This window comes from Medicago sativa, chromosome 1 (assembly GCF_051527215.1).
Source record: "Medicago sativa cultivar Bolivia chromosome 1, Bolivia_mono, whole genome shotgun sequence".
Classification (NCBI taxonomy): Eukaryota; Viridiplantae; Streptophyta; class Magnoliopsida; order Fabales; family Fabaceae; genus Medicago; species Medicago sativa.
This window is the reverse complement of record NC_140749.1, coordinates 40,016,207-40,041,779: the sequence shown is the minus strand read 5'-3', so window position 1 is coordinate 40,041,779 and position 25,573 is coordinate 40,016,207. Positions and strand designations below refer to the sequence as shown.

The 25,573-nt window shown below is 34.1% G+C and overlaps 1 protein-coding gene, 1 long non-coding RNA gene, 1 other non-coding gene and 1 pseudogene across 3 annotated transcripts; 3 read left to right on the top strand and 1 right to left on the bottom strand.

The window, feature by feature from the left end:
• The first annotated feature begins 1,799 nt into the window (after positions 1-1,799).
• Positions 1,800-1,906, top strand: LOC146954904 (small nucleolar RNA R71). The gene has a single exon (XR_015025260.1). It is a non-coding gene; the product is annotated as a small nucleolar RNA R71 (small nucleolar RNA).
• Positions 1,907-4,783: 2,877 nt separating this feature from the next.
• Positions 4,784-8,600, top strand: LOC146954903 (uncharacterized). The gene is made up of 9 exons (XM_085746796.1): positions 4,784-4,810; positions 6,593-6,860; positions 6,980-7,076; positions 7,182-7,303; positions 7,396-7,480; positions 7,563-7,850; positions 7,942-8,017; positions 8,200-8,343; positions 8,421-8,600. The coding sequence occupies exons 1-9, from the start codon at positions 4,784-4,786 to the stop codon at positions 8,598-8,600; spliced, it is 1,287 nt and encodes a 428-aa protein (XP_085602922.1).
• Positions 8,601-9,719: 1,119 nt separating this feature from the next.
• Positions 9,720-15,985, top strand: LOC146954902 (uncharacterized; annotated as a pseudogene).
• Positions 15,986-21,561: 5,576 nt separating this feature from the next.
• On the bottom strand, positions 21,562-24,133 carry LOC146954901 (uncharacterized). Its single transcript, XR_015007197.1, has 2 exons — positions 23,523-24,133; positions 21,562-21,759 (listed from the first exon to the last, which is right to left on the bottom strand). It is a non-coding gene; the product is annotated as an uncharacterized LOC146954901 (long non-coding RNA).
• Between the last annotated feature and the right edge of the window lie 1,440 nt (positions 24,134-25,573).

The window sequence follows — 25,573 nt, the reverse complement described above, 5'->3', positions numbered from 1 at the left end:
GTTGCTTAACACCCTCTATCTTTCCAAGATCTTCAATCACTTCTTGTCTATCTATAGATTCCACACTTTCCACCTCCGTAGATTGAATAGATTGAGATTCAAGTGTTTTATCTTCGACAGTTTCTTCCACAACATCAATCCGGTAACACTTGGGATTCTCATCTTGGTGTTTCATTGCCTCAAAGATATTGAAGACTACCTGCTCCTTATGGAATCTCAACATTAGCTCTCCACGTTCAACATCAATCAAAGCACGACCAGTTGCAAGGAAAGGTCTTCCTAAAATGAGTGGCATATCTTCATCTTCAGCCATGTCTAAGATCACAAAGTCTGCTGGAAACACAAGATCATTAACTTTGACTAGCACATCTTCAAGTATACCGAAAGGATAAGAGATTGACCGATCAGCTAAAGTAATGGTCATTCTTGTTGGTTTTGGTTCCCCACACTTAAGCTTCTTCATCATTGAAAGAGGCATCAGATTTATACTTGCTCCCAAGTCACATAAAGCTCTTCCAATGTCTACCGGTCCAATTGAACAAGGGATAGTAAAAGCACCAGGATCCTTCAGCTTAGGTGGCAGCTTCTTTTGAAGAATAGCACTACAATTCTCAGAAAGTGCTATGTTCTCATCATCCTTAGGCTTCCTTCTTTTGGTTAACAAGTCTTTCATGAACTTAGCATACAACGGCATTTGATCAAGAGCCTCACTGAAAGGGATATTTACTTGAAGTTGTGAGACAAGTTGCATGAACTTCTTGAATTGTCCTTCCTCCTTCTTTTTCTTCTTCTCTAGATGAGGGTAAGGAAGCTTCACATATGATGGAATAATTTGTGGCTTGTCTCCATCTTTCAAGATTTGACTCTTTGACTTCCTCAAGATTGAGTCTTCATCTATCAATTTCTCACTTTTATCTCCCTCTATTTTTTTCTTCTTTTCATTTTCAACTACATCCTCATCATTTTCTTCAACTACATCGTTCTCCTCCACCTCAACTACTTCATCAACCTTCTTTGGAGCTTTTGGAACTAAAGGAGTCAAAACCTTTTTGCTCCTTAATTCAATAGCATTACAAGACTCATTCTTAGGGTTATCTTTAGTGTTACCTGAGAATCCTCCTTTACTTTGTTCAGCCAATTGCTTAGCTAATTGCCCCAGTTGAGTTTCAAGCATCTTCCTAGAAGCTTCATTGTTCTTTCTTTCAGCTTCTTGACTCTTCTTCATCTCTTCAAAGTTGCCTTGAGTCATCTTCATGAAATTCATCATAGTTTCTTCAAGAGCTGATGGCTTCCTTTGTTGTTGTTGAGGAGGAGTAAGCATTTGAGAATTTAAAGCATTGTTATTTGAGTAGCTTAGATTTGGATGCTTATTAATGCCTGAATTGTAGTATTGATTCTGCCTTTGATAACCTCCCATGAAGTTAGCTTCTTCACTTGATCCTTCCGGAACGCATTCACCGTTGGGATGTTCTTCACCACATAAGTCGCACTTGATTGCAGCTACTTGTTGTTGTTTATGAGCCAAAGTGAACCCTTGAAACTCCTTAGTTAGAGCTTCAATTTGTTTGTTCATAGCTGCTTGGTTAGCAAGGATAGCAGTTTGTTCACTCACACCAAACACTCCTCTTTCCTTCTTCTTAGCTTCAGCACGATACTCATTTCCAGCCATGTTTTCTATCAAAGCTTGGACTTCATGATCAGTTTTGCTCTTGAGACTACCTCCCGCGGAAGCATCTAAGAACATTCTAGTGTTTGGTGTTACCCCCTCAGTGAAGATTTGGAGGTATTGCTTCTCGGTGAACTCGTGATTAGGGCATCTCTTAAGAAGTAAGTTGAATCGCTCCCAAGCATCATACAATGATTCACCTTCTCCTTGCTTGAAGTTAGAGATCTCCATCTTCTTGTCCCAATACTTAGACATAGGGAAGTATTTCTCCAAGAACTTCAGCTCTAACTCTTCCCATGTTTGGACAGTCCCGTTTGGAATTGTTAGCAACCAATCTTTTGCTCTTCCCGTCAAGGTGAAAGGAAATAGCCTTAGCTTCTTTTGTGCTTCAGTCACGGTGGCTGGTTGCACACAAAACTCACAGGTTTCAGCAAAACGGCTCAAGTGTTCATGAGGACTCATAGCTTCAGTCCCATCGAATTGCTTGTCCCTCAAACCATTGAGGACAGTTGTCTTGATGTCGAACGCTACGGGGTTAGCTGGTTGAAAAGTGTGGGTCAGTTGACCGCGATGAGTGGCTAACCCGTAGTCTCCAAGCTTAGGTCTTGGTGGTACAACTCCTTCTCCTTCCATAGTTGCAGATTTAGGAGAAGAGATTGTTTCAGATTCACTTGAGAGTTGCTCCGGTACTTGTTCTCGAACACCCGGTGGAACGGATTGAGCTAACCTTTGCGATCGGACAGCTTTCCGAAGTGCTCTAGCAGTTCTTTCAATCTCCGGATCGTACTCTAGGTCGTCAGAGCTCTGTTTACCTCGCATAAACAGCAAAATACCTTAGTAGCACTGCACAACGCAAAGTAATCAAGTGAATATGAAAACAGAAAAATAAAAATTAAAAACAGAAAATTAAATTGCAAAAACCCTAAACTATAACGTAATTGCCTTGTTGAAATAATTCAACAGTCCCCGGCAACGGCGCCAAAAACTTGATAGACGTTTGGCAAGTGCACCAAATACTATCGAAGTAGTAAAAATATCGTTCCCACGAGGACTGTTTTTAATCTCAATAATTCAACTACGTTGTATTTTAGGATGTATAAAGGTTATTTTGATTTGCCACTAGGCAGTAGATTGGTTTGATTGCATAAAAAATAATTGCTAAAAATAAATTGGTTTTCAAGAATAAGAGAGAGATGAGTTTAGGTCTTTCGAATCATCTATGTTCCCCTAATTGTTATGTTGCACCTATTCGTATGAATGATCTTCTAATCCCACGATAGTTAACAAAATAGTCCTAATCAATCCCTTGAGTTAGGACCCTCTCCTTAAACTACAGCCCCTAATCCCTTAGGTGGTCTAATAATCTTTGAAGGTTTAAAGCACGTTAACCTAACATCACTAATAAACGATTATCCATTCCTAGACTAACCATGTTTATTAGAACAATTCAATAGGTCTAAGTAGAAAGCTATGGTCAGTAGTCATTCATTCTCACAAAATCATATTTATATTTGATCAGGATATAAAAAGCATTAAGAACAATTGAATTGAATAAAGACTAGAATATCATTCACAATAAATAGAGTTTCACAACATAATATCTCAATTAGGGTTACAACGAATCATCTCAGACCTAACCTCTAATGGATTTAGCTACTCATAATAATGTTTACAAATAACATAATCATTAGAGGTAATAAAACATACACAAAGTGGTTGGAAGATGAAGAAATCGTCCTCCTGGTCCTCCTTGTAGTTGTAAAATCGCACTTGGCTCTCTAGAATTCGTAACCCCTGTTTTTGGAATAGACTTCAGCATAAATAGGCACAGAATATCGCCCAAATCGTGTCACGTTTTAAGTGAATCGTGACACGTTTTTACCTTCTGGAGCAAGAAACTGAATTAGGGTTTCACCAAATCGTGTCACGTTTTACCAATCGTGACACGTTTTCCTAATGTCGAAACAAGGCTTCTTGTGCTTCCCAAATCGTGTCACGTTTGTACCAAATCGTGACACGTTTTATTTCTTTGCGTTTCCTTCAGTTTTTCTGCTCTTTTTGCTGCATAAGTCTTCTGTGAACTCCTTTTTGTGATGAAAATACATATAAAATTACGTAATGACAAGGTGTCATCATTAAGCTTGATGTAGAAGATGATACCGGTTGTGCTGTCTTTGTTTTGTATGATGATTTGGTCAAAACTGTAGCTGCTGAGTCTTGCGATGTTTTGTTTAAGATGGTAAATTTTGTTTACGCTCGATTGTTTAATTTTTATCAAGTTAAATGGGTTGTCTGAGATGGTAAAATTTAAATATAATTTTTATGTTTTAGGAGGAAAGTTCTTCTTTGTATCCTAATGACGTGAAGATACGAGTCGGTGATGCTATGTTGTTTAAGGTTGAAAGGGATGCTGTGCTTGGTGAGGTTGAGAAAAATTGCTTTAGAGTCTTGGCAATGGAGATTGAATCTCATGTTGTTGATTATTTCTTTGAGAGGTTTTATCCATTTACTTTGATCAAGGTATTTATTTTGCATTTTTAAATTTGTGAATGAAGCTGCGTTTAGATAGGTTTTATCCTTTTGTGATTTAATATTTTTTTTCCAGTCTCTTTCCCCAAAAGAAACTGGTTTGGGTGCAGTTGGACCGAGAGTTATCAAATATGGCATTGATGCTGATGAGATGGGAGATCATCCAAAAGAATGGTTGTCTTTGTCTGGTAAAGTTTCAAAGACGCTCCATGACTCTAAGTTTGAGAAGGGCAAATTCTCTTTGTTGTGTAAGGGTGCTGGTGAGGTGGAAGGACATCTAAAAGATGACGTTGGTGTTGAAGTGGTGGAGGATCATTCCAAAGAGTCATTTCTTGGTCTTGTTGGTTTTGAGGAAACTTGCTATGGTGTCAAGAATGCAAAAAGAAAGTTGTGTTTCTTGGATGAGGATGCTGGACGTCCACTTGGAAAGAAAAATAAGCTTCTTCATTTCATATGATATATAAGCTTTATGTAATTTATCTATTATTATGTACTTAACTTGTGTAACATGCTTGCTTGTTCTTCTCATTGATTTATCGCGGCACATGTCTTTTGAATTAATATGGCTTTGGAATAGGAATTACAAATATGGGTTGGTTCCTTTTCCATTGGCATGTAAGTGGCAGTTTTAAAGAATTGTAAGATGTTATACATGTGTATAATATTATTGCTGTATAATAGCAGCACTTTGATATGAATAAATTCTATGTTTTTATTTCGTTTCTCTTGATTGGTTGAATAGTTTTTGACTCTGCTATGTTAAAAACGTGTGTAATCTTTGATATATGAATGTCTTGTTGTGTAGCAGTGCTTTGATATAAATAATATCTATGTATATGTTTCATATTTCTTTGTTTGTTGAATTATATGTCAGCCTTTTGTTATTTTGGTGGAATTAATTTAAGGATTTCCGTTGCTTATCCCTGAATTTTTTAAAACAGTGGCATAGTATCTTTGAAAGTGTAGGTATCTTGATTGTCATTTTGGTTGAATGTCAAAACGTGTTGTTGATGTCATTTTTTTATTTAATTGATTTCGGGGTTTGGTTTTTGGTTTCTTGTGTACGTATTTTGTTTATGCCTATTGGTTAACTTTGATTTAAAGAATTGTTTTATTTTTCATCATGTTGCGGTGTAAGTATAGTTGTCTTTAATGGAACTTCGAATTAAAAAATTAAATAACATGTAATGAATTTGGTCAAAAAATAAAAATTGGTTTGGGAATGTTTTTTTTTTGCACATATCGCGAGATATGATTTTCATGCAGCTTCGCGGCTGCAAGGTTTCTCTCATACCATGCGGTGGTTCGTTTTTGTTTTATTTTCGTGAATATGGTATTTGTTGCATTTAACATTTTTCTTAACAAATTAGTAAAACTTTATAATAAATTAATTGAGTATGTTTTAATCTAACACAAATTATTATAAATTTTTATCTTAAATATGTTTGAATCTATTGCAAATTATTTTAAATTTTTTGAAGTACATAGGGTTATTTTCTATGCAATATGTCCAAGGTGTAAATATAATTTAACAAAAAGGTTATCGAGTCATCAATCTTTGTTTTGAAGTGGATATTGACCAAACGTGTTAACTAATCGTTGTAATTTTTAGTTACATTTGTTATTGTGGCTTTTTGGATATCTTATTATTGGAGAATAATTTTAATAGGGAGTGGCCCGCTTAAAATTGAATCATTGCTATTAACTAACTAAGTACATCTATTTAGTATTTTTAATTTCGGATTAGGCTATTTTGGACCAAGTGATATGCATCTACTCATCAAGTGGATGGACGCCGTTTTGATCTACATTGGCTGTCCTTTGATTTGAACATTTTCGATGCAATATTAAAACATATATTGAGTAATGTATACTGGATGTTCAGTCTTGGTTATGTGTGAAGGTAGACTAGATTAAAGTGATCTACATTTAGCTAGACTAGATTGAATGATGTTCATTTTATCTGCTGTTGTTTTATTTGTTTATTTTGTTTTATTATTATTTTATGGGTTTTGCTAACAAAGCTAGATATCTAATAGAGTGTGGTAATTTAAATTGGTTTATAAATTGGTTTATAGGTATCGCCAATTTGCTCAGCAAACGATAACTGCTCATTTATTTCTTTGGTGTGGTATCTTTCAATGGTGAATTTATATGATTCCATAGTTAGTATCAAATCTGGTCGAACTAATTGGGATATTAAAGTTAGGGTTGTAAGGATTTGGTCTGTTCGTGGTTCAAAAAAATTCTCCAATCAATAATTCAATTGAGATCATATTTGTTGATGAATATGTAAGTTAATTTCATTATCATATCTTTATTTAATTATTTATGTACTTGTCTTCTTAGTTGTTTACTGAATTTTGATTATGTTTGTTTTTGTTTTTTTTCGTGAAGGGGGATCAGATACAGGGAATTATAGGGAATGGTTTATTATATTTGTTTAAGGATAAGCTTTTGGAAGGTGAGACGTATAGGATTGGCTACTTCTCCGTTGTTCCTAACAATGGAATGGTTTTGTGTACTCATCATCCCTTTAAGTTGCTGTTTCATCCGAGGACCAACGTTACGATTGCCGATGGTTTTTCTATTCCTAAGTATGGTTTACGTTTGGTCAGTTCTGGTGTTGTTGCGCAGCTTGATCGTGACTATCCCTTTTTGGTTGGTGGGTTTTGATTTGCATTGGTAATGGGTTATTTCTTTTATTTTTTTGATCTTTTTATGTAGAATTTGTTTGATTACGCTGATTATGGGTGAATGCTTGTGTTTAAAATTGATATCTAGATGTTTCTGGCATCATAACTGCTTTGTCCATGGAAAGAGATTATATGGTGGATGGATGTCCAAGGAAAATGTATCTGTTTGAGTTGTCTGATGAGAGGTACATACTTGGCTTTGTTTAATGTTGTCTGGTTAAATGGGCAAAGTTCATTTTAGGTATTTAAAAAATTGTAATGTAACTTGATTTTTTGTTTGGTTGACTTAGTGACAAAGTTCAATGTTTACTTGTTGGAGATCATGCTGAAGAGTTTGAATCTTTGATGCGTTCTTCTTGTGAGGGACTCCCCATTGTAGTGCTGCAGTTTGTTAAGATGTCCAAGGCTCCTGGTATACTGAATTTATTTTCTGATATAAGATTTAAAAACTACAGTTTGTGGTAGTTGTTTGTCTGACATGTTGCCTTTGTGCTGATTTTTTAGGCATTGCAATGGTCCAAGGTGTTAATCAAGTTACTAGAATATTGATTAATGCTGATATTGCAGAGTTTGTTCAACTTAGACAGAGGTGATTATTAAATTGGTTATTGTATTTTGTACATTTTTGAAAAATTAATTTATCATTTATTTCTATGTCATTTTTATTGTAGATTATCGTTTGACATCAAAGATATAAACAATTCCATATTTTCACCCAGTATGGCATGTGATGGTTATAAAAATGATGCTTGTGCAAAGTATTATCCTAGGAAGGCTTTGATTGATTTGAGTGTTTTACCCAACGATGGTCCTTTTGCTGTAATCGCTGTAGTACATGAGGTTTTTGAGAAAGAGGTGTGGTGGTATCCTATTTGTCAATGTAATCGGATTATGTCTTTGAAGAATGGGTTATATTGGTGTTGTCTTTGTTCTCGGAGCATTTTCCATGTTGTTCCAAGGTAAATACTGTATTTTCAGTCTTTGAATTTTGATGGCGATATTTGTTTTTCTTTTTTTTATTGTTTGACAATATGGCTGTGTTTGTTTTAGGTTGAGGGCTGAAATTGTTGTCAATGATGGATTGACTTTTGCTAATTTTAATTTGTTTGAGGATGTTATTCTTGCTGTGAATTGTAACATTTATGTTGAGGGTTTCTTATATTGATTTTTTGGTTGTTGGTTCTACGCTTCTAATATATTGGTTGTCTTTAACAATTTTTTGGTGTTCTTGTAACATTGTTTGTTGATTTTCATCTATTGCAGAGGTTTAAATCAGTTATGCAACGTTTTGACCTAGAAAATTTGTAGGGACGGAAGTTTGTTTTTTGTGTGCATGTTTCTTCTACCTTTGGAAGAAATTCGTGTGTTTCATTCAAGGGTCGTATATTAGGTGGTTCTGACAAGTTCATGGAAAATTTCATTTTGCAAGGCTACAATTATACTCCAGTCAAGGTAATGTTCGTTTGTATAAGTATGTGGTGATTTGGTATTTTTGCTTGGTGTTTAGTGTGTATTGTTAATCTTTGCAGTGCATGTTTCGCCCGTATTTTTCTCCTCGGTCAGAATGTGAGAGTTCGAAAACTTCATTGGAACATGCAAGGGTTAATCAATTTGACACCAACTTTATCAGTACTGAACTCTATGATGTTTCTTCGGATTTGGTGAAGGATTTTGTGAAGGGTGCTAAGAGGAAATTATCTTTCCCATGAAGTTCTTTGATGATCGTGTTGAGTTCTATGTAAAATATATCAAATTCATGGATCTTTGATCAATTTTGCTTCATCGTGTTGATTTTTTTGTATTGCTTTTAACTTCTCATTTTAAATTGTGTAAAAATTAAAAATATCTAGAGTTGTTGGTCTAACTTGTTTGTATCTTTAATTTAATTGAGATGTAATTTTGACCAATATCGGTGACAAATATTCTGCTATAGTTTGTTTGAAAAAGGATATTGTCTCTTTTAACTAGAGGTATATGTGAAGTTTATCATGTCTTTTTAAAACTTTCGTTCAATCGCAGACACTCTTTTGTTTAGCAAGTTCCTTTGATGCTCTCAAAAAAAAAAAAGGTTCTTTCGATAGACATGGTTTTTTTTTTGAATCGGAATATATATAAAATATCACGCACCAGAAATGCAAAGTTGCTACAAAGGAACAAACGAACTAGCAAACAAAACAAAAAGACCAGCTGCAGACAGAGCCAGCGTAGCAAAATAACCACAGGGATGGACTAAATGCCAAAAAACCAAATGAACGGAAAACAATATTTTAATGATATTTTAATCTTGTACATAGGCATAAAATACAGAAAATAAACTTCGAAAGGTTTTGATAGTATTTCGGAAGGCATTGGTTCAGGTTTTCACCCTTCAACGACGGATACATTTGCTTGACTATTTTTGCAATAGTTAATGAACACAAATTTTAACTTTTGGCCGCTGACAAAGTTGTTGTCTCTGCAGAAATTCCTCCACGACGCACCAAATTTTGTTCTTGTGGACTTTCGATCGCTCTTGTTTATTATACACTTCCAATTGTTTCCATTGGGGCCAATTAATGAAATATTCTTGTATTCTTCAGTTCTAATAAAATCCCCAAATTCTTTGTTCAAGGTCTGCACAATATCATAGATGTTTTGTGAAAATTCACAGATAAATTTATAGATAAGTTCTCTAAAAAATAAAGAGATTGTAAGAAAGTTATGTTCTACCAGTTGTGATTTTTTTAAACTATATTCTGTCAGTGTTGTCTCAAAAGAAGTCTCTCCTGGTTGGAATCTGGGGCAGTGTGTGTGCCAAGTGGGGAGTTGATTTCATTTGATAGTTCGCCATGGAAAAAGATCTTAAAGTGCTTATCACCAAGGTAATGAAATACAATTTTTTGGTTTCCTTGCAAAGCGTGGATGTCTCTGATAGTTGTCCAGCCATTTGTCAATCTAAGTGGATTGATGTCCTTATGTAGGTTAACTTCATGGATTTCACCATTTGGCGCCAGTAGTGTCCATTTATCTTGTACTTCGTTAGCAAAATCATGTAGAAATTGTTTCGAAACTTCTCCATATTTCTGCACAAAGAAAGCGGTTTAGGTGTCTAGCAACTGTAAATATGATTATGTTTTGTGACTCAATATTGATTAGTTTAAATAATTTGCTACATAATACTTCTAACCTTGGTCTGGATGTGACATGTGATAAATCCTCCCTTTGCCTCCTTGCTGAAGATGTTTCTGCTGATTTCCATTTGTTCTTTTAAAATCTTTGGATGTAGTGTAAATGGTTGTTGTTTCTCATTCACCTCTTGCTTGTGTCCTTTATTTATAGTGTTGTTTCGTTTGTACTTTAACTCTGTTTGTTTAAAGATCGAGTTTGTGTGAGAGGAAGGAGAAAATGGAGGACATGAGACGTTGTTTGGATGACAGCAGAAGATTCAAGGAAGGAAAGATAGTCTAGGTAAACAACTGTGATTGTTTGTTTGATATATTAAAAACGCATATATTCAGGGGTATTTAAGTCATGTAGAAAATATATATTTTATATTTTTTGGTGGGTTTTCATATTTACCGTATTTAACCTTCATCGAAATTCATGATCGGTTGGATTTTTTATAATAATTTAATACTATGTGTTTGTTAATATTTTAAAAGAAAACGTTTGCTTTGAAATTGTAAAATTATAGGTACTTTTCATGTAAAACTAGATCAGGGGGCCCTGTTAAAGAGTTAGAAGTGACTAGACTTGGGATTCAATATTTTTTAGTGTTGTGCCTGCAGGATGATGTATATAGTATGTTCAGTCACGTTCTCTTCCTCGACGATCTTTGGTTTACCTTGGTTTGCATGGCTTATGCTGATGCCAGGTCTTTGTACAAAAAAATTTGTAGAGGTGAACGAAGAGAAAAACTAAATGTCAAGCGCAGGTGTACAACTTCTATCAGAGATGTTTTAGTCTTATTTCTTCCCTAATGTTTTTTTTATCTATCGTTTCATTTGCTTTAAAAATCATGATAATTACCTTGAAATTTATATCTAATGATTAAGTGTTGTTTCTCCATTTTACCAAAGACTAAATGGTTATTGTCATGTTCCTTTTTGATTGCACTTTAACTGTTTTTATTGTTGTTCTTACTATAGATTGTTCTTCTTACTATTGATCGATAAGTGTTTTATTGTTGTCGTGTTGTTTCAGATGAACAAATTGATGGAGTTGATAGTTCAGGTATTTTACTGTTAGAAGCATATTATAGACTAGATTGGTAATCTACAAGAGTTTTAAATTGGAGGTATGCATTATGTACTTTTCTTGTATATGTTCTTAGGTGGAACAACGAGTTTGCTTGGAGGTTGTTCAAATGTCATTGTCGATCACTCGTTGTTTGCAGTATTCTATGCTGCAGAGGTTTGTGGTAGGTGTACATTCCAAACTAATTGTTTTTATTATTGTTATTTGATGTATGTGTCATTTCTAAAGAGTTCATTTTTTATTTCTAGATGTGCTTGACATTGGAGAGATGAATGTTGTTTGTTCGAAATGTCAAGCATTGGTTTGGTTTGGAGAAAGGTCCAATAAAGCTTTAGTTGAAGAACCGTTCTTTGTGTTGTATGAAAGGTAACGCTAGTATACCTTTTATAAGGAATCTCCAGAGTCACTCTCGGATTTGTTCAGAGGCATTGATTCTAGGGGACACCATTTTCTTTATAACTTAAGATCTTACAATAACATGTTTTCGTTCACCTCTATTGGAGGTGTAATTCAATCTCAAGGACATGGTGGTCGTGGTCCTCCAAATTTTGTCTTATCTAGACAGAATTATCATCGTATTGGAAGTTTATTGTCAGCCGAAGGTTCGACGCCCAAGTTTGCACAGTTATACATTTATGATACTGAAAACGAGGTTTCTAATCGTCTATCTCATTTTAGGTAACTAATGTTTTGAAATTTTTGCCTTGTTTTGTGTTGCTTAAGTTGGTGAATGTTGATTATTAAGGAGATTGTTTCCCTCTTTTCTTTTAATTTTAGATAATTATAATTGAAAATTGCGAAATATTAATGTGTATTTATTTATTTTTCAGTTCTGGTACTTCATCAGATTCTTTGGATTCGTCTTTGGTTGGTGATTTAATGAAGATGCTTGATGAGAGTAATGAACTTGTTAAGAGTTTTAGAATGGCCAGGGATTTTATTCAAACAAATCAAAATATTCCCGTTAGGCTTCGTTTGTTTAGGAATAGAGATTTTGATCCTCGAATTTACAACACTCCATCGGTTGATGAGGTGACAACTTTAATTGTTGGAGACTTTGATACTTCTGAAGATGGCAGAGACATTATTGTTCACAAAAATGGTGTTTTGCGAAGGATTCATGAAACTCATGCTAAATTTATTCCTTTGCAATACCCCTTGTTTTTTCCTGAAGGTGAGGATCAATATCAAGAAAAGATACCACTTAATAGATTGACAACAAGTGAAACAACGAAGAAACGTTTGTATGTGTCGCTTCGAGAGTTTGCAGCCTTAAGGTTGATGGAGAGAGTGGTTGAGGATTCGTTACTGTTTAAAGGGAGGAGGCTTTTTCATCAATTTATTGTAGATGTCTACTCTATGGTTGAAAATCAGAGGCTTTCATATGTTCGTCATAATCAAGGGTCGATACGTGCTTATTTTCTAAATTCAATTGAAGAGGCTGTTGGTGATGGTGAGGCTGATGGTTCCTCGATCGGTTCACGCATTGTTCTACATTCTTCTTTTACTGGTGGGAAGAGGTACATGTTTAATAACTGTCAAGATGCCATGGCTGTTTGTAAAAAATGTGGATACCCTGATTTGTTTTTAACAGTAACATGCAATCCGAAATGGTTAGAGATTCAAAATCATTTGGCAAGGTCTGGAAATACTGCAAATTATAGACCTGATATAAGTTGCAGGGTTTTTCAACTGAAGCTTGATGAAATGATGGATGATTTTAAGAAAGGAGAATTCTTTGGAAAAACTGTTGCAAGTAAGTTGATTAATTTAGAAGAATTTAGTGTCCTAATAATTCTTTTTAGTGTCATATTGTTGTTATTTATGCGGTGTTGGATATACTCCATAACTTTGATGTGCTACTTACTTTTTATTTGTATTTTGATAGGTATGTACACTATTGAGTTTCAAAAGCGTGGTCTACCACATGCTCATATTTTGTTGTGGTTACATCCTAGAGATAAGATGAATTCTCCTGAAAAATAGATTCAGTTATTTGTGCTGAATTGCCAGATAAGGATTCTTTTCCAAAGTTATACTCAGTTGTTACTAATTTTATGATACATGGTCCGTGTGGTGATAGAATGAAAAGCTGTCCGTGTATGGTAAATCGTTGTTGTTCAAAGTATTACCCAAAAAAATTTACCTCTTCTACTTCTTTTGATGATCGTGGTTATCCTGTTTATAGAAGAAGAGACACTGGTGCTACTGTTTTGAAAAAAAAAACATAGTGTTGGATAATCGAAGTGTTGTGCCATATAATCCTTTGCTGATAATGAAGTATCAGGCTCATATTAACATAGAGTATTGCAATAAATCAGATTGCATTAAATACTTGTTCAAATATATCAATAAAGGTGTTGATAGGGTCACTGCGAAGTTTAGGAATAGAGACTTAGAGTGTGTTGATGAGATACAGCAGTACTATGACTGTCGTTATTTATCTCCGTCGGAATCAATTTAGAGGATATTTGGTTTTGATATTCATCGAAGGTATCCTCCTGTTCAAGGATTGACTTTTCATCTTTCTAGTCAACAATCAGTTGTTTTTAATGATGGGGAAAACTTAAATGGTGTTTATGGTAGGGTGAAAAATAAGAACAAAATGTTCCTTGCTTGGATGGAGGCTAATAAGAAATATGAACAAGGTCGTTCCTTAACCTATGTCAATTTTCCCTCTACCTTTGTTTATGATTCAAGTCTTCGAGAATGGAAGTTACGTCAAAGGGGAAATTCTGTTGGACGTTTGAGTTTTATCCCTCCGAGTTGCAAAGAGTTGTTTTACATGAGATTGTTGCTTAATGTTCAGGTTGGTTGCACTAGTTATTCTGATTTAAAAAAGGTTGGTGGTCATCAGTATTTTACTTTTCGTGAGGCTTGTGCTGCATTGGGTTTAGTGGGAGATGATCGAGAATTTATAGATGGAATAAATGAGATTGCTTTGTTGGGTTCTGGTTTTGCATTACGTCGAGCATTTGTTAGTTTTCTTTTATGGAACTCAATGAGTGATCCCTTGAGGGTTTGGGAGGAAACTTGGGAGACTTTATCAGATGGTATTCTTTATCAAAGACGTTGTGATTTGCACAATCCAGGTTTGTTTTTTCCGTTCTTCCTTTGTTAACCATGTTGTGGGTATCTTATCTTGCTTGTTATGTTTATATTTTGTACCATGTTGTGGGTATCTTATATACTTGTTATGTTTATATTTTGTTGTTATCTCATATTATTAGTGTTACCTTTGCTTGATTTTTTTTTTAATGTGTTAGGTCAGGTATTGTCCATGATTTTTATTTTACTGGACATTTAATTTGTATCCGACTTATTTTGCATGTATTTAAATTTTAGATTTTACGATGACTGTTGAAAATTTAAAGGTGTTGACGTTGGTGGAGATTGATAAATTGGTGCGTCCCAATGGGAAAAGATTGAGTGATTTTGATTGCATGCCAAAGATTCCTGATTATGCTGGTGATTTGTTTGAAAATATTCTAATCCTAAATGAGTTGTCCTATGATAAACAAAAGATGTTGTCGCTGTATGAGGAACACTATAAGAATCTTAATGAAGAACAGCTTCATGCTTACAATTCAATTGTTCAGTCTGTTGATAGTGATGTTGGTCAGTCTGTTGATTGTCCGAAGAGTCCTGTTGTTTGATCAACCGAGGAAGTTATAAGGCACAGTTATTGCATCATGCTAGACTTATAATATGGGATGAGGCACCGATGATGCATAGATTCGCCTTTGAAGCATTTGATAGGACTCTGCAGGATATAATGAGACCTGACGATGTTGATCCACACGGTGTAGAATATGTTGGATTACCTTTTGGTGGTAAGACCATTGTATTTTGAGGTGATTTTCGTCAAATTCTACCTGTTGTTCCTAGAGGCAACAGAGGTAATATTGTTAATGCTACGTTTAATTCATCTAAGTTGTGGCAAAATTGTAGAGTGTTGAAATTAACTCAAAACATGAGGCTTAAGTGTTGTGGTGATTCAACCGATATTGAATCAGTGAGGCAGTTTGCTGAATGGATATTAAAGATTGGTGATGGACTGGTTGGTAGTTCTGATGATGGTTATTCTGAAGTTTCTATTCCAGATGATATTGCTATTCAAACCTCATCAAATCATATTGGTGATATTGTCGATGTTGTTTATCCAAATTAACTAGAAGAGATTGGCAATAGAATATATTTTGAGGATAAAGCTATTCTTGCTCCAACTCTGGAAATTGTTGAAGAGGTAAATGATTATGTATTGTCTTTGATACCAGGTGAAGGAAAACAATATCTTAGTTGTGATTCTGTTTGTCCGTCTGATGAAGACGTTGAGATTGATCAGAGGTGGGTAACAGTTGAATTTCTAAATGATATTAAATGTTCTGGAATGCCAAATCACGTGCTTAATTTTAAAAAAGGAGTTCCAGTGACGCTGATGCGAAATGTTGATATTTCAATTGGATTGTGTAATGAAACTAGATTGATTGTTGATCATCTCGGGAAAAATATCATTGTTGCTCATGTGGCTACTGGTCCTAATGCTGGGGAAAAGGCTATTATACATAGAATGAATTTGATTCCATCTGAATCAATTAATTCAAGAACGTTTCGGAGGCGTCAATTTCCACTTACCTTGTATTTTGCCATGACCATAAACAAGAGTCAGGGTCAAACATTATCGAATGTTGGGCTCTGTTTACCTAAATCAGTTTTTTCTCATGGTCAATTGTATGTTGCTTTATCTCGTGTTAAGACTAGAGCTGGACTGAAGGTTTTGATTAACTGTAGTGATGATGGCAATGAGTCATCGATTACACAAAATGTTGTATATCCTGAAGTGTTCCAGAAGATTTGACTTTTTATTTTGAGAAGTTCTTGTTGAAGTTTTATTTAGAATTATTCTTGTGCTGAATTACCGCTGATCATGTGTGTGTCTATGGTCCATTGTGTGGCTTGATTTGTGTATTGGTTTAAAGTTGCTTAATAAATCAATATGTATATTTCCTTCTGAAAAAAATTAATATATTTACTGTTCTGCGATTTGCAAGGGGTACCGAATCTTTGAAAGGAATTTCGCTCAATTATCTCATTGGAGTAATATTTTTTTATCACCCGTGTACCTGTTAATTGGCCTCTTGTTTGGGGAAGAAGGGTTAATTTTTGATTTAATTTGTATTTTTATTGTTCATTGCTGTGTGGAGCAAGGGATGATTTGCTTTTTTCTTTATTTTGATAAAGGATTGTGTTAACATCATAAAAAAAAATTGTTTCGTGTATTTTTTATATTTTAATGTACTTTGTTTGAATTATTTAATTTGTTTTTTTATATTTTTTTAATTTGGATAAAAAAAAGGAATGTACAGGATAATGAGGATTAGTGTTCGACTAAGAAAGTTATATTTGTTTTCGATTAAAAGACTATTAATATCAACGATTTGATACCTTCAAGTAGATATGCCTCTGTGGAATATACAAGTAATTGTTAAAGATTGCAGGGCTAACGTTAAACATTTAAAAAAGTAATTAAAAAATTTTGTTGTTTCGCCGGAGTAGATTTAAAACTGTTTCAATTGAATTGTAAAATTTCAACTAGGGTCATGTCTATCATTTTTCTGTTTGAGGGACATAGGAAAAGAAGATTCTTTTCAGTTTTCTATGAGGGTCATGTCTATCATTTTTCTATGGGTGTATCGATAATCTATGGCATTGTGCAGGCTCAAGTCATTTCCTATCTTGTACTTTCATTTCGCACATTGACAAGGCATGTGGACTCTGTTTTTATAGGTAGATATATTTTGAGTATTGTAGCTAGATTAGATTAGATATCCTCTTGAAAATATAGACAATTGGTGGTGACATTGTAGATGTGTTATTATTAGATAGATTCGATTAGGTTTGATTTGATGTCCGTCAATCATTATTTATGTATTTTTATTTTTATTTTTCTTCACTTGTTGATTAAAATAGGAGGGTATCATGTAAAATCGTTTGGTTGAGTTTTTTTTTTTGTTTTTTTGTTTTTAATGTATTTTATTTTTATATTTGAAAATTTATCTGATTATTTAAAAATTATTCACTGAGTTTTATTTATAAAAAAAAAAGATCTGTCTTATATCTATTTAGACTATATTTACAGCTGTACACGTTATCAATGGAGAGAAGTTTATGGACTAGGTTTTTTATTCTAGGTTTTATGAAATTATGGATATTCCATGAAAAAAAAGGAACAAAATATTGTTGTGGTGGCCAGGCTATGTTAGTGCTGCTATTGATATATATGTATATATATATATATATGTATGTATATATATATATATATATATATACATATTTATATTTATATAGTTTGTGTTATTTTTGTGGTATTTTATTATTTGACCCTTGACTTTGTTTTAGATTTCTTGTGTTATATAGATTGTAGCTTTTTCCTTTAATATAATTTTTATATAACTTGCTTTCGTCTGTATCGGATTTCGATCTGTAAGTATCTTTCAGCCATGGCATTTTCTTCGAGAAGGTATTCTGTTTTTATCTGGCTTATTCTGTTTTGGTATGGTAATGTTTAGTTTTCTATCGTCTACTTTCATTAAGAATATTCAATAATCAGATAGGAAATGTTTGTATTTTTCTCCTTTGTCTAAATGTGTCGTAAAGGTTTCGACGACATGGAAGGGTTGCGCAGAACAGCGTTCATTGGATTGACGAAGATACTGAGGATGAGCAAGTTGTTCTTTATCATTGGGAAATTAAGGTCACAGAGAGCGTTGCTATGGCCAGAAATTTTCGGGTAAGTAATAGTTGAAAGTATCATGTTTTGATACATGAATGATATCGCTTTGACTGAGGTTCTTTTGGTTTTGTTTTGATGTACTCTTTGATTGTTGCCCTTAAATTTAAGTTTTTTTTATCTCCAGCATCTTCCTAAAAGGTATGTGAGGGAGGTGATGCATCCGGATCAACGTGTGATTATCCTCTATGATGTTGGTCAAGACAATACATATGTTTGCCCCATTAAAACTGGTACCAGAGGTGTTGAGGATAAGTATATCTATAAAGGCTGGCGTAAATTTGTTCGTGACAACGAGTTGAAGGTCAATGATAGGCTCATATTGAAATGCATGTATGCGGTTGAATTCGTGGAGGTTAAAATTCTCCGGCAACACCCTGTGTGATTGAAGTATGTTTATTATCGGAGGATCGTTTGATGTTTTGTATATAGTTGTGCTTTGATCAAAGACTTGTTATGATCCTTTTGAATATTTTGTTCTGTTTGATTTGTATAATCATCTTGTCCTTGTTGATGTTGTATTTTAAGTTAGCTTATGAATTATAATAGTTATTATTTCGTGTTGTGTTTAGGATCTTTGGATTAAGTTCTTAAGAATATTGTACCTCATGTTGAGAATTTTGATGTTCAGGTCGTTTGCTTACGAGCTGTTGTGCAAATTAACATTTAACTTATTTAAACTAGTATGAAATTTTTCTGGAATGATTTTTTTTCTTCAAAAGGTTTGATTTTTGGAATAAATTTGTTCGAAAGGGATTTCTTTTGATTAGTATAGGTGTGAAGGTATTTAATATATTTTATGTCTCTCAAAAAAAAAATTTATGGTATTGGTGAATGAATTTGTATTAATGTCGCGATATTAATATATTTTCTTATAGTATCAATATATTGATATATTTTAAAAATTTAATGTCATATATTATCATAGAATTTTATCCATTCTAGCTTAATTTTGGGTGTTACATTTTGGTAATAGAGTTTGGCTTTGTAGTTTTGATATAATGCTTAATAATTTTTTTTGAGGAAATGTAATTCTTAGTTAATTCATATCTGACATTAGTGTTTGGTATTTTCTTGTCATGGAATTCAAATTAAATGATTTTGGACGTTAATGTATGGATTTGTTTGTTCAGGAATTGGAAAGTGGATTTATATTTGCAGTAAATATGGATTATAAAATCTGTTGTATTTAAGTGATTTATAATAATTATTTTTAAAAGATTGTTTGTTTCTATGATAATGCTTTGAAGAAATGTTGTACCAAAAAAATAAAAGTTTTGAAGAAATAGTCCTTTGCTCTCTTTTTAAAACTTTGACTTTTCATGTGTGAATTTCATCTTTAGTTTTTTGGTATGTTTAATTTGGTGAAAACTTCCCAAAAATTCTTTTTCAAGATGTGAAAAATACGATTTGTGTGCGCATGCGGGTATAATGTGAAAGATTCCCTCAAAAAGGTATAAGATTGAAAAATTTAAAGGTTGAAATTTTATTTTTTTTAGTGAATTTTTACATATTTTTAATTGTTAATGTTTATTATAATTTTTTTTGATTGGCAGTTGTTTCGTTTGCCATTTTCTCTTTCACGTGGCATGCTGGGTTACTTATTGGGAGGGATATTTAAATATAAATACCTCTTCCATTTTTTGTGCTTATAGACCTAAAGTGTATATGCGAGGTTTTCTTTCTTCAAGGAGAATTTGCCTCGCGGTGATTGTTTATGTTTTCCATGGCGTCTATGGCTGGAAGGTAGCCTTTTATTTTTCCTGGTTTTCTGACTTATTTTGTTATTTATAGAGTTTATTGAATTTTTTTTGGTTTATGCAGGACTTACCATGTTGAACTTTTGAATGATTTTCAACATGTTCTAATTGGTCTTGATGGATCTCTTTCTGTGGATGATCTATCGGAATCTGAAAAGGTTATCCAAATAATTAGCTCTGATGCGTACCTGAGGGCAACAAGTTGGACAAAGATTGTCACCAGTTCTGTTATAATTGGGAAAAATGATTTGGTGATTAAAGTTTTGGTATTTATAGTTTAGATTTTTCTCTGGTTTTTGCTTTTTGTTTTTTCTTATAATTTTGATATTTTTCACGTAGAACGTCCCTGTGAATGTTGCCAAGAGTTCCTTTTTGTATGAAAGGGAGTGTGTCCTTCTGTACGATAGTGACTGTGAAAAACATTATTCATGTCCTCTCCGAAGAAAAGCTAATAATAAATTTAGGATAACTTTATATGAAGGTTGGAAAGAGTACGTTGACCAAGTTGATTTAATGCCTGGTGACAAACTTCTCTTTTTGGTTAATTATCCACCAGACTACTTGGCCGTTCGCATTTTAAAGGAAACATGATGGGTCCAAGGTTTTGTTTATTTGTTTTTTCATGTATCTTTATTAATTTATTGGCTATATTGTTTGTCATTGATTATAAAAAATTGATATATTCTTTTTTATTATTTTGTTTTTGACAGGAATATTCATAGCCGTGGAATATTTGGCAGAAAATCCAGGACATAATTTTGAATATATTTTGATGTAATTTAGGTCTTTGACCAATCAAAGGTTGGTTTGAATATGATTTGAATATGGGTTATTTACAGTATTTTGTTGATGTTATTTGCTTATTTTGCTTGAGGGTTGTAATGTATCATGTTTCATGGATGCTCAAGTGTTTGTTGGTTGTTTAGATTAGCTTTCAAATTAAACTATTGTTAGCTTATGTATCATTGATTTTGTTTAGAAATTATAAAGTGGAATTTTGCAAAGAAGTATTTTTTTTTTTATCAAAAAAGGCCATTGTGTCTTGCATTAGTTCTAATTGGTAATACTTGATTTGGTCCTTGTTGTAGGAATATATACTAACGTGTGTTAAATTTAATATATTTGTTAATGAAGGTAGTTTTTAAGGATATTTTTACCGTTGTAACTTCGTAGACATTTTAAAAAATTTAATATAACTATTTAGAGTAGAAGGAAAGCATAAGTTTTTCTTTTGTGTGTTATAGGTGGGTTTGTTTTAACTTGGCAAAATATACAATGTCTATCCTTGCCTATTTACGTTGAAAGGCGGAGCTTAATAGTTTTTAATTGTTTTATACTGAAAAACAAATTAATCTTGTTATTTATATTTGATTATTTGTGAAAACTTAGAATTGATTTTTTTTAGTAGATATTCATTATTGATCAATGTATTAGCACTATATATAATATTGTTAAACAACGTATTGGTACTATATTTTTATTTTTATTTATGTTACGATGAAGTGAAAAATTGGAAATCGTGTCCCCTATGTTTTAAAGGGTGGATTGTAGGGTGAAATTAGCTATCATTACAGAGATTGGATTGGATTTGATTGGACAACAGTTTTGCAGGTTTAAACTGTTTAATATTTTTGCGATGTGTTGTTTGATTATATGTGTTATTTTATTATATTTATGTTTTCAAGATATATAACCCAAGGTTTAGGCTCCTCTAATTATTTTCGTTTGGAACGATGGCGTCCTCTTTTATTGGTATCAATCAAGTTGAACCTGGTTCTAGCTCTGTTACTATTAAATGCATAATTATTAGCCTATGGTATGTGTAACACCCATACCAGACGTATCTAGAAAGTCTGGCACGTGCGTTAATATTAGTACTGGATACATTAAAATATACAACAATTAAAACTTCGAATGAATAATTTATTATACAACAAATGTGTTTGTACAACATAAATACAACTCAATTTTTCATAATCATACTATATGCAACCTTGATTATCCATACATCCTGCAGCGGAACAAACGAACACTTGTCGCAATATCCATCCGGCTACTAGCTTGCTAATCCAACCTGTTTATCTAAAACAAATAAGGATTGGGATGAGACATAATGTCTCAGTGAGTTCCCCTAAATCCTAGGCTATAGGCAACCTCAAGGGGAAACCTACGGTCACCACGTGTCTACATTACAACCTGACGGTTGATTATACGTGTGTGGGGACTTGCATACTTAGACGGTAGTGCATACTAGAGCCGTCATAATCATATCTCACTTGTTATAGGCTTCTCATCCTATACGTGTCATGGCGGTCGAAGGGGAACCTAGAACCGCATTGCCAAGAATACGATCTACGTATCAAGGCCTAAACATATCATAATCATGGCACGATTCTAAACCGGACGATTAAGGGAAACCTAAGATCGTCATCGGTATCATGTTCTTTACTTGTTCTATACTTAACTTGAACTTGCCTTATAGCATCACATGCTCTTATACTAATCTTAATCATACATGCTGTCATTCGTGAACATAATCATAATCATAATCATAATCATAATCATAAACATATCTAAGTTCATTCAATTATGTTAGCGTTGAACAAACAATTATAATCTGGATTCATTTTACGGATAGTCCCGGGTGGAGTAACCCCGAGATCAATCCCATACATGACCGATGTACGTACATCGGACTCCCTCGGTGTCGTGTGGGTCCCTTGCGGCTTAAACCGTTCCCCTTAGGTCGAGAACCTCCCGTATCCCCCTGGCGTGGATAACAAGAGACACGAGCACCTACGTCTTGTTACTCAGTGACATGCGGGTCCCTTACGGCTTAAATCGTTCTCATAATGAGAACCCCTTGTATCCCCCTGACGTGGATATCAAGAGACATGTCACCTACACTTATTAGTCATAGTCTTGTCGTTCGTATAGGTTAAACCTAATCATGCATACATGTTTACCTTGGAACCTTAATCGATCCGATTAGCGGTAAATGTTCATACCTGTACATACTTATTCATGGTGGAGAGATCAACTAATCAATCCATGGCTTAACATACTTGCTAACTTATTCTTGCTCATGTGCGAAGAGATTATCATTCGCGTCTTGGCAATCTAGGATTCTTGCTAAACATACTAGTTCTCGACTACTATGTCGAGGCTCTAGTTATTCCCTTACTTAATTCATCACTACCCCATCATGCTTAAACTTTCTTGAGCCATCCTTGTAATACATGCTAAGATTGCCACGATTAATGATGCAAGGATCAATTGACGATGTGTGCAAAGTTTCAATAATTACTAAAGACCGCAAATGCCATAAACCCAAGTTTCAAGCCGTTTATAAATTCTATGTTTTGATAAAGCCAAACTTGTTCCAGTAGAAAGATAAGTGAAAACAGTGAAAGAACACTTCGAAACGATCGCTACGGACCCCCACACGACTGCCCCCAAGCACCCGAACGCAGAACAACGCGAACGTTGTCCTGTCTGGGGCGCCTGGCGCCAGGAGTAGGGCGCCTAGCGCTAGCTCCCTGTGTGTGGGCGCCTAGCGCCCTTGTACAGGCGCAGCGCTGCGAATTTTGCGTTTTCGATGTTTCCGGCTACGGGTTTTCGCCATTTTCGACCCAAAACTCGTCTAACTTGACCCTGTAATGCACCAAATACATCCAACAACTTGTATAGACTTATTTAAACATAACTCATGGCAATTTTAACATATAATCAACTAGGATTGGTTTAGGGTACTAAAGTTTCATAAAAACTAAACTAACATAAATCATTATTTCTTCACAAGATTAAACAAACCCAAAGGCAAGTAATCTATCTATGGAACTCACCTAACAAGATTCTTGTAACATCATCAAGTCCCAAGCTCAAACAATCCAAAACTCTAGCTCTTGGTTCAACACAAATCCATGGCTTTAGCTCATCAATCCCACTTCTTCCATCTTTCTCCTAGTTTCTTGATCATGAAGAACCACACCAGGCATAATTCATGCTTATACTTCCAACACAACCAAAACCCTAACCTCTTGAGGCTCTCTTGGTGAAAAGAAAGAGTAGTGGTAACCATCCAACCCAAGCTTCCATACTTCACTATGATCTTGAAGAAGCCTTGCTCAAGTATGAATAATGATGGAATCAAATTCTTGGATGGCAAGGAGAAAAGAGGAAGGCGTGAAAGAGGAGAGAAGGAGGAGAAGAATTTCTTGCCAAAACCTAGAGAGAGAAAGAAGAGTGGAAAGTGAGATATTTTGAGCCAAAATCAAATAAATATCTCTTAAACGTGCAATTACTAAATTGCCCTCGCTCCAAGCGTGTTAATTCCGACACTGATACTTAACTTGGTTTAAGCCAACATAACATAATACATATTTCCATTATACTTACTTTCCATGAACATCAGTCCTCTGATACGTTTGTCAGATCAAAATTCCATTAGGTAAAGAGCGGGATGTTACATTCCACCCCCCTTAAAAATTTCGTCCTCGAAATTTAGATATTGACTACCAATCATCATGACAAAATTTCCATCTATGGTCTAAACCATATTCATACATATTCAAGGGTTCGTCGTAACCTGTCCTCATCTTGTCTCTTAACCCACATGCAACTGAACATAACCTTCTTGGCCTTAATATCTCTCAAAATTTAGAGTTAACTTAACACATCATGACTTGGAACTTTCCTTGTTATACAAAGACTTATTGCCTCGAACTCATAACTTACCCGCTTAACATAAACCATTCATAACGGTATCTCATCATAAGCATGAACACTCAGGATTTGCCTTTTTAACTAGAATCCTACCGGAAACCAGGTTTGCCCTGCAGTGCTTACTTGCAACATTAAAATATCTTTTCATACATTCATAATCTTCCTTACCGCACTTTGCGACTTATTCCTCTTACGTACATTACTCAAAAGACAATTTCCCGAATCACTTATCCCTTTCTGAGTCTTAGGAAATCTTCGATCTCATTGCAATCTTATTGTATCTTATCACCCGTACTAAGGGGGTAACTTATATAGCTTGACATGAAAAAGTGAAATCAACTCACCACTTCATCTGACAATCTATTAATTAACATCATGGTTCACATACTCTTGAAACTTACCAGCACATCCACTTGCACATACATCGTATACTCTTAATACACTTCTGTGTATCCTACATGATATTGGCTTCATACGAACATTGTCGTTTCCATAATGTGTGCATAATTTGAATTGCCACTACTTGTTAAATGATAACGATACGTGTTCTAGCATCTTGCTTAAAGAAATTTTCTTAAACTTTGGTATTCAGGTTCTTGGAACGAATTTATACATGACTAAAAAGATTTTATCATTTCCAAAACTGATTGTATAAAGGAACCACTGGACGAGTTTCGATATTTTTGGAAAAAGATTTAACAACTCGCCCAAAACTTGTCCACGACAAGTTGGTTCTGAAGTTTTGTACGTCTTAAGTGAGTTCACTTACGACGTATCTCATCAGTTTCAAAAATATATAATTCTATGAGTTTAAATAAAGACATCGTTCCCAAGTTCCATAATACCAATATTAGCTTTAGAAGTTATAAAATCATGACTTGACAGGTCCTAACAAGTATCGTTTTCACTCAACAAGTATTGCAAACATGAGTATGAATCTCTTTACACATCACTCAAAAGTTGCTTCTCTCTTATGATAACATGCGTAACTTCGAAGATAAATTCTTCCCTTGTTCAACCGATATCCATACTTGCCATATCGCTTACATATCCATAGGAAATCCTTGGACCTCTTAACATAAACTTATTCCTCTTCTTCGGAACACTAAACTTGATTCTCCACATTATCATCTTTTGTGCATCCTGACCAATTTACATAGGGCAATTCTTA

Excerpts from the sequence above, each read along its gene's own strand:
- LOC146954903 (XM_085746796.1), top strand. The coding sequence starts at position 4,784 with ATGGGTTGGTTCCTTTTCCATTGGCAT. Across the intron at positions 6,861-6,979 it reads TGACTATCCCTTTTTGGTTG|ATGTTTCTGGCATCATAACT; the intron begins GTGGGTTTTGAT and ends ATTGATATCTAG. Across the intron at positions 8,018-8,199 it reads TTGAGGATGTTATTCTTGCT|GGACGGAAGTTTGTTTTTTG; the intron begins GTGAATTGTAAC and ends GAAAATTTGTAG.